This window comes from Limulus polyphemus, unplaced genomic scaffold (assembly GCF_000517525.1).
Source record: "Limulus polyphemus unplaced genomic scaffold, Limulus_polyphemus-2.1.2 Scaffold11, whole genome shotgun sequence".
NCBI classification, from domain to species: domain Eukaryota; kingdom Metazoa; phylum Arthropoda; class Merostomata; order Xiphosura; family Limulidae; genus Limulus; species Limulus polyphemus.
Window position 1 is genome coordinate 905,365 of NW_013665621.1, and position 13,207 is coordinate 918,571.

The 13,207-nt window shown below is 29.8% G+C and overlaps 1 protein-coding gene across 1 annotated transcript in view; it reads left to right on the forward strand.

Moving 5' to 3' along the window:
• Positions 1–537: 537 nt before the first annotated feature.
• The window catches only part of LOC106478644 (U6 snRNA-associated Sm-like protein LSm5), a 14,379-nt gene continuing 1,709 nt past the window's right edge, over positions 538–13,207 (forward strand). The window contains exons 1-4 of the mRNA XM_013939204.2: positions 538–626; positions 2,984–3,079; positions 5,141–5,168; positions 8,675–8,747. Of these exons, the coding sequence (XP_013794658.1) occupies positions 581–626; positions 2,984–3,079; positions 5,141–5,168; positions 8,675–8,747 (243 nt within the window). The 5' untranslated portion in view covers positions 538–580. The remainder of the gene's footprint in view (positions 627–2,983; positions 3,080–5,140; positions 5,169–8,674; positions 8,748–13,207) is intronic.

Genomic DNA, 13,207 nt, shown 5'->3' on the forward strand with positions numbered 1-13,207 from the left:
GGTTTACCTTAGTTCGAGCTACAGAAAGTGGAAAATTGATAACTATCAATCCTGTGTTGTTTTGTCTGCACGAAACATTGCCGTGCGTCTTGGTGTGTGTGTGTTTGTTTGGAGAGGAGGCGGCTTCTAAAAAACAAAAAAAATCTTAACTTTCAATCCCTTCTGTAGGCTTGTAACTGTGATTTTAGACCAGATAAATGTTAAAAACGTATTTACAACTTTCTTATCCAATTCGAATAATCCAAAATTACTATTGCAACGAAATGAGCAAACAATACTTGTCCGTCAAACAAGCACTGTTCACTCATATAAAGAAAATATTTTGAAACAAAAATGAATGTTGTTATTAGAACAAGCTATTTCTATCTGTTGAAAAAATTATATTACGTTGTACATTTTGTATATCTAATTTTAGTATACTGAAGGATATGCAATAAAAAACCTTTCTTCTGCAAACGCTAACCTATTTTAGATCAGATAATTATACTAGTCTGTGCTGCAACGCAATTCAGTGCTTTTATTCATTCATTGTATTTTCACTTTTGTGAGAGGTCTCTTTTGTTAAATTAATGAAAGCGTTATGGCGGCAACGAGTATACCGAATCCTTCGACTCTTCTTCCTCTTGGTAGATAACTATCATTATAATATCTTGTTTTACTTAATGTGAAAATACGAAGTTGTTGTCATACTTCTTATTCTTTATTTGAATGAACAAATAATTTATACGAAAAGGAAACATTTGTTCTTTCTGATTACAAAATACAAGGTACTATGATTACGAATATGATGAGTCAAACTCAAAATTTGAATCTTGAGACTTGATTGAGAAAAGTAGTTGTCGAAAATTTTCAATTTCAGATTAGTGTAAGCTCTAAAATTACAAACGGTTGCTGGAATTAATGGAATTAGACTGTAATCTCTTTACTCAGTGTCATTGCATATCACTATTACTATTATTGACATGCTTATTGGTGATACTTAAAGCAAAGTTATAGATTAAAATTAGTAATAAAAAAGGGTATGAGACAATGAATATGACTATGAGAACTATGACCATCTAACTTTTAAATTTAATTAGTCAAATGCCTCGTCACGTAATTAGTTACACTTTTGAATGGATTAACAAGATTCTCACTGGCTCTGTTTACACTCTTGTGGAATCACAACCTAAGGGATAGGTTTGGAGAAATAGTTTATTTTAAACAAGATGAACATACCTGTTTGTTATTACTACTAGTATTCTGATTTAATGGAAACTGCCACATGTCTGTATTTTCAGGTGGCAGATTCTGAAAACGTAAAACCAATAATAAGAATTTGAATTGAAGTTGGTTTATTTGACTTTTTCTTGAAATCTTACTACCTCTATATGTTCATTTGGTATTGTTCAATGATGCTGAGTGACACTTGTTAATTTGGTATATATAAAAACTGGGTATTACCACTTACAAGCTACAGTGGTACTTTAATATTTTAAATTAACAGGATATAATTTAATATTAAGTTGGAAACTGCCTTGTGTAAAATGCTTTCTAAAAACTAGATGACATATTGTAAAGAGATAAACAGATGGCAGCAGAATTTGCTAAGTGTTAGGTCAAGAAGTTTTGGATTATGCAAGATATGGGTAAGCATTGAAATGTGTATCATTATTGTCTCCTTTCTGATGATAGTGGATCAGTAACATAGAAACATTCAAGTAAGGTCTGTTGCCTTCATTAAAGTTTTTATATTGTGTAATTTCAAATTTTGTGATATCTAGCTTTTAAAAACTTCTTTACAAAATAGTATGTAGTTGAAAAAATAAAATATTTCTTTGTAAAGTTAATATAACATTTAATTTTAAAGACAGTAATGAGCCTGTTGGTCCATTGATTCTGTCTCATCAACTTAAAAAACAACAAAAACTCAAATCAAACCCTGATCATTTAAATATTTGTTGAGCCTTTCTTCAAACTCTCTTAGATTTATTGCATCCAGTGGTCTACCACATCTGAAAGCAGCCAATTCTAAAGGCAAAACACACTGTTAGAGAAGTAAAACTGTTTAATCTGAAGATGATTCCTTCTTTGCCAAGTCAGAAATGTGAAGCTATATAAAGCTTAGGCTTGACTAATTATAAATCTTGTTGATTTTTGTGGTCTTTTTTTTTCTTTTTTAGTCTTTGCCACTGATTTTAGGTCGCAAAAATCAAAAAATCATACGTCTTGTTTCCAGAATTTATTTTGGACATTGCTATATATTATTGCCTTTAAAATTAAAGAACTGAATTTTAAAATGTTACTACAGATAGTAGAATTATCTGTTTGGAAACATGTTATGCTACTTTCAATTCTCAAATCAATAGACACATCCCTTGCTTAATATTTCTAAAAGTGTTCAAAGATTTTCAACAAAATAAACCTGTATACTATCACATCTTTACAGTAACAGCTGTGTTTTTGATAGCAGCAATGTAAGTTTTAGAATTTTAATTCAATGTTAGCTGACCAAAGAAAATGAACTTACACATACAACTGCTAAATTTGGAATAAGAAACTAATGTTACACTAATGAGTGGCTTATCAATTAATTTATCTAATTATTCTTTGTAAAGTAATGAATATGTTTAGTTCATTCAGTTTTTCGAAATATTAAATGTAAATATATATATATATTATAAACATAATAAAAAGTATTATTATCAGTTGTTTAGTGATAGCTGTATTTAATTGTTTAGAAACCTGATTTCTTCTTAGTTCTGATAATTGAAGGCATGGCAAAATTTGGTGAAATAATAAATTTTTTCAGATTTTAAGTAGATTCCCAAGGTTCCTAAATACCAAATTTGTATCGATCATTGCCTAGATTTCTAAATTATAGGTCTGACAGTAATATCAGATAGAATCTCATTTATGATTTTGTAAGTAAACATGCTTTATTAGCATAAAGGTTGGCATTTATTATAAGTTTGCAAATCATGGTCATTTTGTTTCTTAATAGAGTTGATTGATAAATGCATCGGCTCCAGAATTCACATCATTATGAAAAATGATAAAGAAATTGTTGGAACTTTACTTGGATTTGATGATTTTGTTAGTATCCTTTTGATTGATTGTACAATTTTAAATGACAAGAACTGTTTAGATAAGCTTCAGAAATTATAAAAAAAAAGGTATTCCAGAAAAATGTGTTGATATTAATAGCTTAGTGAAATTGTTTGTATAGTTTTAGTATTTGCTCAGCTACATAATGTAGTGCATGTTATTTTGAAAATCATGGTTCAATACAACATGAAATTGCTGAGGGTTTTTCTTTTCAGTTATTCCTGTGGAATTTCATTATTTTTTGTATTGTTTCAGTACACTGTATTTGTATGTTTATTTTAATTGGTATAGTTATATGGAGTTTATTTTAATTAGATCTACTTCCTATTCATTCTGGTGTCAGGGTCATTTGTAAACTTTTGGGTTCTTAAACTTCAAATATATTTTATAAGTTTTCATTTACATGTCTGTTTAATATTTTGAGCAGCATTGCTTACATCTACTATTAAAAAGGAGTATCTATTTTTATTTTTGTGTAAAATTTTAAGTTATGGAATAATTCATTTTGAAATATGTCTTCCATTTTATCAACTATGCTAAAAGCTAGGGCTGAGTATTGCAGACAAAGATATTGCAATACAAATTGTTTATAATTTTGATGGGAATAACCTTAACATTATTCTGGTTAATCAGTCTTTTAAGCCACACAAGCAGTGTGCTGTAGTTGGTAATAGGGCAAATAGGATTTTAGGTTGTATTTATGGAAATATTGAATACAAGTCTAAAGAGATTATAATTTCATTGTTTAAGTTGCTGGTAAGGCCACATTTGGAGTATTGTGTTCAGTCTTGAGCTCCTTACCTTAGGAAGACATTAGATTGTTGGAAATGGTTCAGAGGAGGGCTATTAGGTTGATACCTTGGATAGAAAGGTTATATAAGGATAGATTAAGATCTATGAATTTTTTTTTTTTAAAAAGAAGTAGTTAGAGGGGATCTGATTGAGGTGCTTAAAATTGTTAAAGGATTTGATGGTGTTGATCCATCATCTATTTTGTACTTAATTGTAAGAACAGTAGGATTGGGAGTCATCTTTAGCTAAGACAGATTTGTTTTTCTAATGCGTTAATTGTCCTTTGGAATGTGTTGCCGTCAGGTGTAGTGGATGCAGTAAATTTAACATAATTTAAGGTAAGGATTGGTAAATACTTTAATGATTAGGGATGGCTTTGAGTTTTTTAAAGTTTAGTGGATGGGATGGCCTGGTTGGACCCATAGGTCCCTTGTTGTCCTTAACTTTTGTTTGTTTTTATATTATTACCCCATTATTAGTATTTAAAATGGTGGAACACAACTCATTAAACAACAACAACACAACTCTTTAAGTCTTTCATTCCATACAGTCAAATCTTTATCATTGTTGAAGGTATTGGTAAGTTTTGACATAGTCAGTTATCTATTATGCCTTTCAGGCCTGTCCATATATTTATTTTTCTTGGTCCCACAGCAGTATTTGACTAGTTTTTATTATGTGAGACATATTCTATTCAAAGTCTCAACATTCACAATAACTATCAAGAAGTCAGCATCAGGAACGAAGAAAATAAAGTTCACCTGATTATGCTCATTGTATTGAGGACTAACCATGGTGTTACTAAATCTCTATTTTGCTCTTTAAGTTTGTGTGTTAAGGTCCTATTAAGATTAGAAAGTTCAACAATTCAGGATCTAATATTTAATGTAGTAAATGTAGGAATTAATAGGAGAATTAGATGAGAGTTCAACTTAGAAACTACGTGTGTAGAGTGAACTTGTTGTATTAGAAACTACGTGTGTAGAGTGAACTTGTTGTAATGATTACAGTAAAATATTGGTTTTAACTATTAAGATAAATTTTGAAGTTATATGTATATTTTTTAGTATATTTAATTAGAAGCTATAAGTTGTATGGATGTCCTCAATTAATATAATGGTCTGCTCCATGAATAACTTATGTTATTCTTTGTTATTTTGTTTAGAAAAAATAAGGGGTAGGGATATTCTTGAGTTTACAATTTAGTTTATTATGAAATATTGTGTTCAATATCTGTTTTATTCCTTAACTTTCTTCTAAGATATGGTTTTAGAGGATGTTACAGAATAGTAAGTAGAAGTTCCAAGTAGAAGTCATTTAAGAGATAATAAAAAATGTGTTGTTGAATATTGTAATACTGACAGGAATTTAAATGATTTTGATGAACAAGCTAATAATAATGTTTTATTGTAAGTTAGGGAAGTAGAAGTTTTTCATATTAGATAAACTATTTCATACATATATTTCTGGAAAGATACACAGGCATATCTTTAAATGTTACAACAGTTTATGTTGGCAGAAATAATATTTTAGTGCAAGTATGTCACACGTAATGTCTATATTTTTTAAATTTTTATTCTCTGAAAAAATATATAAGCAAGTAATTGTGTTGTTTAAAATAACCTTGATGATAATTTCAAATGATTTCTCAGAATAGTCCAAGTTGTTTTATGGTAATCATATGTTATTATTTATTACACTTTGCATGAATTTTATTTATGATAATTGTAAATATTAAGAAAATGAGCAATGATTTTTGTTTGGAACTGATTTTGTTGGTTTTGATTAAAAAACAAAAAGTATGTTTATAACTGTTAAACTGAAGCAGTAATTGTTTATATATTTCTTACAGAAAAACTTGTACTTCATTAAAATAATGAAAAACAAAGAAGAGCTATTTACTAACCTTGAATAAACTTTTCAGTAAAAAAACAGTGAAAATATAATAACACAGATATAAATCTAATAATAAAAGGAAATGTTAAATAAAAACAACTGTCAAGAAAAACATAAATAAAACTAAACTTCTTAGCTATTATCTTTCACTGTTTGTCACAAAAGATTCAAGATGTTTGTGTGGAATTGCACAAGAAAGCACATTCACTAAAAAATTTGATCATCATGAAGATGCCACATTAAATTTAGAAAAATGGGGATGGTGGTGTTTAGTTATGAGTTTAAGAAAGCTGTAATAAAAATACATTCTTGATTGAAATGTTAACTTTAATAAATACAGAAGTCATCTCTATATGTGAATTTTGCATGAATATTTGTTCAGACAGATAAATTACATAAGGTTATTCTGATGGTATGTCTTTATAAACTCATCATGAAGAAATTTAAGTTGAGAAAAGTGCTTTCTGTAAGCTTTCAAATAAATGACTTTCTAAATACTCAAAACTAACATATTGATGTGATATTTTTTTTTGTGTTCATGACTTTAATTCAGTGATAGAATATATTATCAAATATGAAACAATATCAATTTCACCACAAATTCATAAAGTCTATTAAATAGGTTTGAAAATAATAATAACTTCCAATCAGAGTAAAAATCAACCTGGCTATCAGTATAGCTAATTAACTATACTTTTTTTACTTTCCTTGGTTGGGTACCCTTGCTATTAGTGATATATTTTGGCCATAATCCCAGTAATATCTCATGAGGCTCAGCCAGCTTAGGAAATTTAGGTTAGTCCTAAATATAAATTCCAAGTTAACAATACAAAACAATCTTCACAATTAACAAAAGTATAATAATAAACAGTAAATCAAAATGAAAAGTAATGACATTCCATATACTAACTGTTATAATCAATATTGTTAATAGAACAACAATAAATAAACAATATAGTTTACCTTACTTATGGAACATAATCACTAGTTATTGTTGAAATATATTTCTTGGGGAATTGTAAAGTTGGTTTCTCTCTAGCATGTCACTTTACCAGAGAAAACTTATTAAGCTTCTCTTCAATATAAGATTAGAGGCCATTCTCATCTGTTTCAGTTTAAACCATCTCAAATCATTAACATCAACCTTACCTGTACAACTAAAAACCAATCTTTATGAAGATACAAAACAATAATACAAATAATAATAAATAAGTAGCTAAACTTAATATGTAGTATGTTTAAAACTTTTACCACCAGTCTTATTTAACTACTTCCTATAACAATCACTTAGAGCTGGCTACATAATAAATAACATCAAAATTTCTGTACGAGCCAAAAAGGATATGCTATAATCCTCTAGAAAGATGAAAGTCCATTAACAATAATAATACATAGTATGTAAAGATACAAGAGGCATTAATGTGGGGAAAAAAAGTAATTATAAAAACTATTCTTAACTAAACTAATTATATAATGTCAAACTATGTACAGAACTATTACATAGCACATATTATATAATAATAAACCAATGGTAGGTAAAACCAATTGTAATCAGCACACTAAAGCTGTTTAATCTTCGAAGTAATCAAAGTGTGAAAGATTTTATATGGTTGTGATATTGTACCAAACCTCTAACCTTCTAACATAATGGTGGGATCTTCAGGCAGACTTTAATATAATTTACTGTTATCAGAGAGAATGATACATGTGGCCATAATTATATTAAGAACTGCTTAGCTTTTATCAGTTGGTTTTGCAATTGACTTTTCATTATTCCTGGATAAAAATAGTCCATCTTTATTTCAAAGAAATTTAGCTATACAGTTGTTTTAGTAGTAGTATATGTGTAATTATTAAATATTATATCATCACAATAAGACTGGTTATAATTTAAATTACATCATTTTTTACTGGCTCTGTACAGGTTTCCACAAAAAAGTGTGTGTTTAATAACATTTCGGCTATTTCTTGTTTGTAGTGAGGCCTTTTGCTCAGTACCAAAGCTTATCAGATCTGCTGAATTATTATTATTTTTTCATATTAATGATGTTTAAAACTGATTAGGAATTTCAAATACTTTAATTTTTATTTCAAAAGAAGTAACAGATAGTTGGAAGATTTTACTTTGGAGATATACTAGTTTGAACTGGGAAGAATGCTCATTTCTTGTTTAAATTTTTAACATATAAAAAATGAATATTTTGAATTTCATGTAGAATTTCTGTAAGTTTTTCGTAGTAAAAAATATGGCAGTAAATTGTTGAATGATCATCTTAGACACATTGTGTTTTACATGTATTTTTTGTAACATAAGTAATACTGTTACCATAATTTTTAAACATTTAATTGGATATCTAAATTTTGAAATGATTAAACAGTTGTTCAGATGCTTTCAGTGGAATTGTAATTAATATGAAGCTTCAAAACAAACATTTTTTTTTATGTTTCTAGTGAAGTTATAAATTTACAAGTAAGTCATGATATATATATAGTAATAATAAAAGAACACAATATCGTGTACAGCAATTAGTGAAAAATCCACAGTAAACAGAACAAACTTTCAGAAGTCTGATAACAGAGAAACTAGTTTCGACACATTCGTGCATCCACTTCAGTTTCCGGTCGTCTTCTGAAGACAACACGAGACTGAAGAGGATGCACGAATGTGTCAAAACTAGTTTTTCTGTTATTAAACTTCTGACAGTTTTTTCCATTTACTGTGGTTTTTTCACTGATGCTGTATATACTTTTCATGTGTATATGTATGTATCATATTTCTGTATTCAGTTTTATATTGCTGTCAAGGAAAAAAATGTGTTGTCTGTATTTGTGTACCTTTTTAATATGCCGTTAGATTATAGAAACATTTAAACACTAATATCCTTTGTCGTTGTTTCAGTGAGAGTACACCAGAAGGAAGAAGAATAACAAAATTAGATCAAATTTTGTTGAATGGAAACAACATCACAATGGTAAGGTTAATTTGAAGAAATATACTCTCAGTGTAGTTGTGTGTTTGAAAGATAAAAACGTTTTCATAAGCATAAAAAACAGTATACTTCAGCAGGTTAATGCATCTAGAAATTAATAGAGGTATTAGTTTGAATTTGATTCAGTTTCTGTTTTCATAAAATTCCGAACTTACATATCATATGTTACCCAGTACAAAATTAATTCAGTTAAAACTGTTTTTATAACATCTCTTGGCATAATGTAAGATACTTTTCAGGGCTTTTTGGATAAATATCAGTGAAGTAAACTGTAAGTAAGGTTAGAAACATTTGAGACCCAGTAGGCTAGAGGACTAATTTGATTAGCAGTAATGTTAGATTTAATCCCACTGTACTTCAGGCTTCAATGTTGAAAATTACAAAATTTCACAGTTATATGCCCCCTCTCCTTAAAACAACTTTAGTTTATTACATGATGGTAATATTGTTTTAGACTATGATTTTAATTTTATAATTTAGATGATTGTGTTGTTTGAATAGAGGGAGTTTTTGACATCCTGTCATGTGTTTGTGACTTAGTGACCAGAACAAACATGAAGTGAAAATTTATAAAATTATATTAATGGTATAAAATGTGAGTTAGGTGAGACTAGGTTGAATTATTTATTGATTGTTAATTGAAGCTGTTACAATGGTGGATTGATTATTGACTTAGCAAGTTTGTTAGTCAGTCCATTGTTACTTCAGTTTTGTAAGCATTGAGTTTGTGTTTGATGAAGAAATAAGAGATATGAAGATAGCAAGTGCATAACTGTATAATATTTGTGAAGTTAGGCCTATAATAAGTTTGTGAAATTGTGTAATTTGGAAGTCTTGTGTTTTGTAGTCAAAGAAATAAACCTTTCATTTCATTAAGTGTAGTGAACTTCACATTATTCTTTTTTTTACTGAATAACCAAATAAACCCACAACTCAAAAGAAACCATTACAAAATTGGTTTAAGAAGTAGGATTTTTTTGGTAAAAATAAAATCAGAACTCAACTTTAAGAAGAAAGGGCAAAAACTGTAAAAAAGAGACAGGAAGTTAAGAGAATAATTATAAGAACAAAACATAAGATTTATAGAATAGTTATAAGCAAAAATCAATTTGATTGAGGAAGCCATAGGAAATGTATATATGGATGTCAATGAAGTAAATAGGAAAGTTTAAAATGATATTAGAGAAGTTCAAAAGAACATTATTGAAGCACAGAAGGATTACAATAGCAAAATCAAAGAAGTAGTAAGTGATCACAATGAAGTACAAAAGGAAGGATTATAACAACAGGAATGAGTGATGTGCAAAAGAATATCAACACCAGGATAAAGTATAGAAAATGAACTGGCAAATGCAAGGACCAAACAAGCCACACCTTCCTCTGCATCTGGTCATGAATTCTAGCTTGAAACATCTTATATTAATCACACTTTATGTAATATTTGGCCTGAACCTGTTACCACTACTATTGTGCTACCTGTGGTTGCAAGACATTCCTGTATTACTTCACCTACTCAACTACTTCATAAAGATATGGAATGTAGTTGGCCAGTTCAACAACTTTGTCCAATTGATAATTCAACAGACTGTGATAGTAAGGTAAATGAGACATATTGAGCACAGGTGGTTCTAAATAATTTCTAAGGTGAATAGATGCAGTGGTGTGCAGCAAGCCATTCATTTTGCTATAATTTTAAAATAACCTGCTTTAACAGTATTAAGCAACCTTCCTAAAAAGGCTTTAGTGGACACCTTATCAAACAGATTTGAAGTGTCACATCACAAGGAAGTTTATAAAGCAAAGTACAGGAGCAGAGTAATGAAGGAGAAGAAAGATGAGACCTTAGCTACACTTGTGGGAAATGTGGAAAGATGCACCCACATGAAATGATGAATCCATTAGCATGTGACCAATTCTTAGATGCCATAGTGGATGATGATATATTAATTAGAATAAATGGAGGTGCACATCTTTAAGGATGCTATCCAATTGGTGATGGACCTTGACCATCCAGGAATTATGGAATCATCAGATGATATAGTGTTGAAACATCAACTTCTTCTGCTGGAAGTTTAGAAGAACTCAAAAAATTAATTAAACAACTGATTACTGAGAATGAAGATAGAAAGCCACAGAAAACCAAGTGTTTGAACTACAACTTAAAAGGATATGTTGTTAGAAACTCCAGACAAAAGCCTCAAAAAAATAAAATTGCTTTAAAAGTATGATGAAAAAGAGGAACTAATATAAATATTGAAAAGTGTGCAGTATATCCAAGACTCTAGTAGATCATTGATGATAAATTTCCCAGTTGATACCATGAAGGTGAAAATATTTCATCTGCTTCAGTTGAGATAAGGAATGCATTACTTAAAGAAACCAGTTCTTGACCCAATTGATTTATTGATGCAAAGCTTTGCAACATAATGAATGACACTGGCTCTATAATTACCTTTGTTTGATCAGTCTGGTTATGAAGGGTAGGAACTTGACTCCAGAGATAAAACAAGTTAATGGATTGATGCAATCAGCAAGATATCACAAAATTCCAGCAAGAGGAAAGTTAGAAGGTAACCTTATGGTGGGAAGCTTCTCTACACTACATGATGTGTGGGTGATTGACATATAAGAAAGGTGTATATTAGGAATAAATTTCATGTGGAAACATAGATGTGACATTAGGCTAGCTTTGAACAATTTCGCAGTCTATAGGCAGGAAATCCCTATGAACTACATAATACCACCACTAGAAGTTGGGACCTTCAGTGGACACTATGATAGAAACACAAACTAGTGAAGATAGCCAACCTAAATTGCAACAGGGCAGAATTCAAGATGACAAGTGCTACAAGCCAAATATCATCCACTGTGATCATCTTTGGAAGTACTTCAGCAGTTTGTAGCTTCAGAGAAGAATCAGTCGGCAATAAGTCATCCTGCTGAAGAGCTTGAAGTTGCTGTTGAGGCCACTTCCAGGAATAGAGTTACCAGTGTATTCCATCAACCATGTGTGTGAAGAGAACTCCCTCACCCCAGTGATAAGATAGCAAATATTGATAAAGGGCAAGAGGAAATCCCACCATTATAGCATAAGCCATGGAAAAAAAACCACTAAAAAGATTTGGTGAATGGACAGTTTAGAGATAGTAACCAAGTATAGAAAGAATGTGTTTTTGTAACCAAAATTTTGTTTGTCATACAGTTAATGATTTAAGGATTACATTGTTTATATTTACAAACATTAATGTCGTTTATTGTCAAAAGCTATTTATTGTTAATTATGGAAGCTTAACTTTAATCCACAGTTGTTTTCTTTGTTTAACAGGATTGTTGAAGGAACTTCTCACTCCAGAGAGCAGTTTTGGAGGTTTTATTTTTAATTTAGACACTTAAATTGTTTTGGCTATGGGAAGTGTTTGATGTTGAGGGATGAGTGTATGAATGAATGACTACAGCATTCTTGAAACTTTAGTAAACAATTTGAATGATAGAAAATGCAAGGAGAGCCTTGGTATTGGGTGAAAAGCCTCGTTAGAACTGGATAGGTCAGGTTGTATGTGGTTGACATATTATAAATAACATATTGTCCTTTGCTTTCACTCTTGGGTTCTTAGGATTACTAAGGTAGTTTTCTCCTGTTGATTTGACACTGTTGGTTGCTTGACTCGAACATTGACAAGAACATTAGTTTTATGGTTTGAAAAGTTTTGTGAATTATAGTAAAGTTAATTCAAGTAATAATAATAAATATATAATCAGTGCTAAGAATACAATAAATAATATTTTGTTATTAACTTGTTCCCTAAAAATGTGATTTGTAAATGATTTCAATAAAAACTATATCATAAAAACTGCTTAATCTGGTTCACACCATAAAAGTTGTTATTCATGAAAATTGATGATATATATAACACCTAGACCACAACTGTGTTGCATCCCAATTGATCTGATGAAGTCTTGTGTAGTGCAAAAGGCCTCTTTGGCACTGGATGTGGCAGATTTAGTGTGGTTGAAATATTATAACATATTCTTCTTTTGCTTTTCACTCATGAGTTTGTAGAATAACTTATTTTCAGGCCAAACAAAACATCAGTAAAGGAATGTGTGTTCAGCATTATCTGAAAATGCTTCTTATTTCCTGTAAATGATCTAAGAAGTGATATAATTGTACAAGATCTGAAAGAGAGAATTATTGTTAACATTTGATATTTCATTAGATCATTTGAAAGAGTGTACACACTATTTTGATACCAAATAGTCATATAGTACATAATCACTGGACTACATACTAAAGTAGTCGTATAGTACATGATCACTGGACTACACACCAAGTAGTCGTATAGTACATGATCACTGGACTGTATACATACCAAATAGTAATATAGTGCATGATCACTGGACTACATACGTACCAAGTAGTCGTATAGTACATGATCACTGGA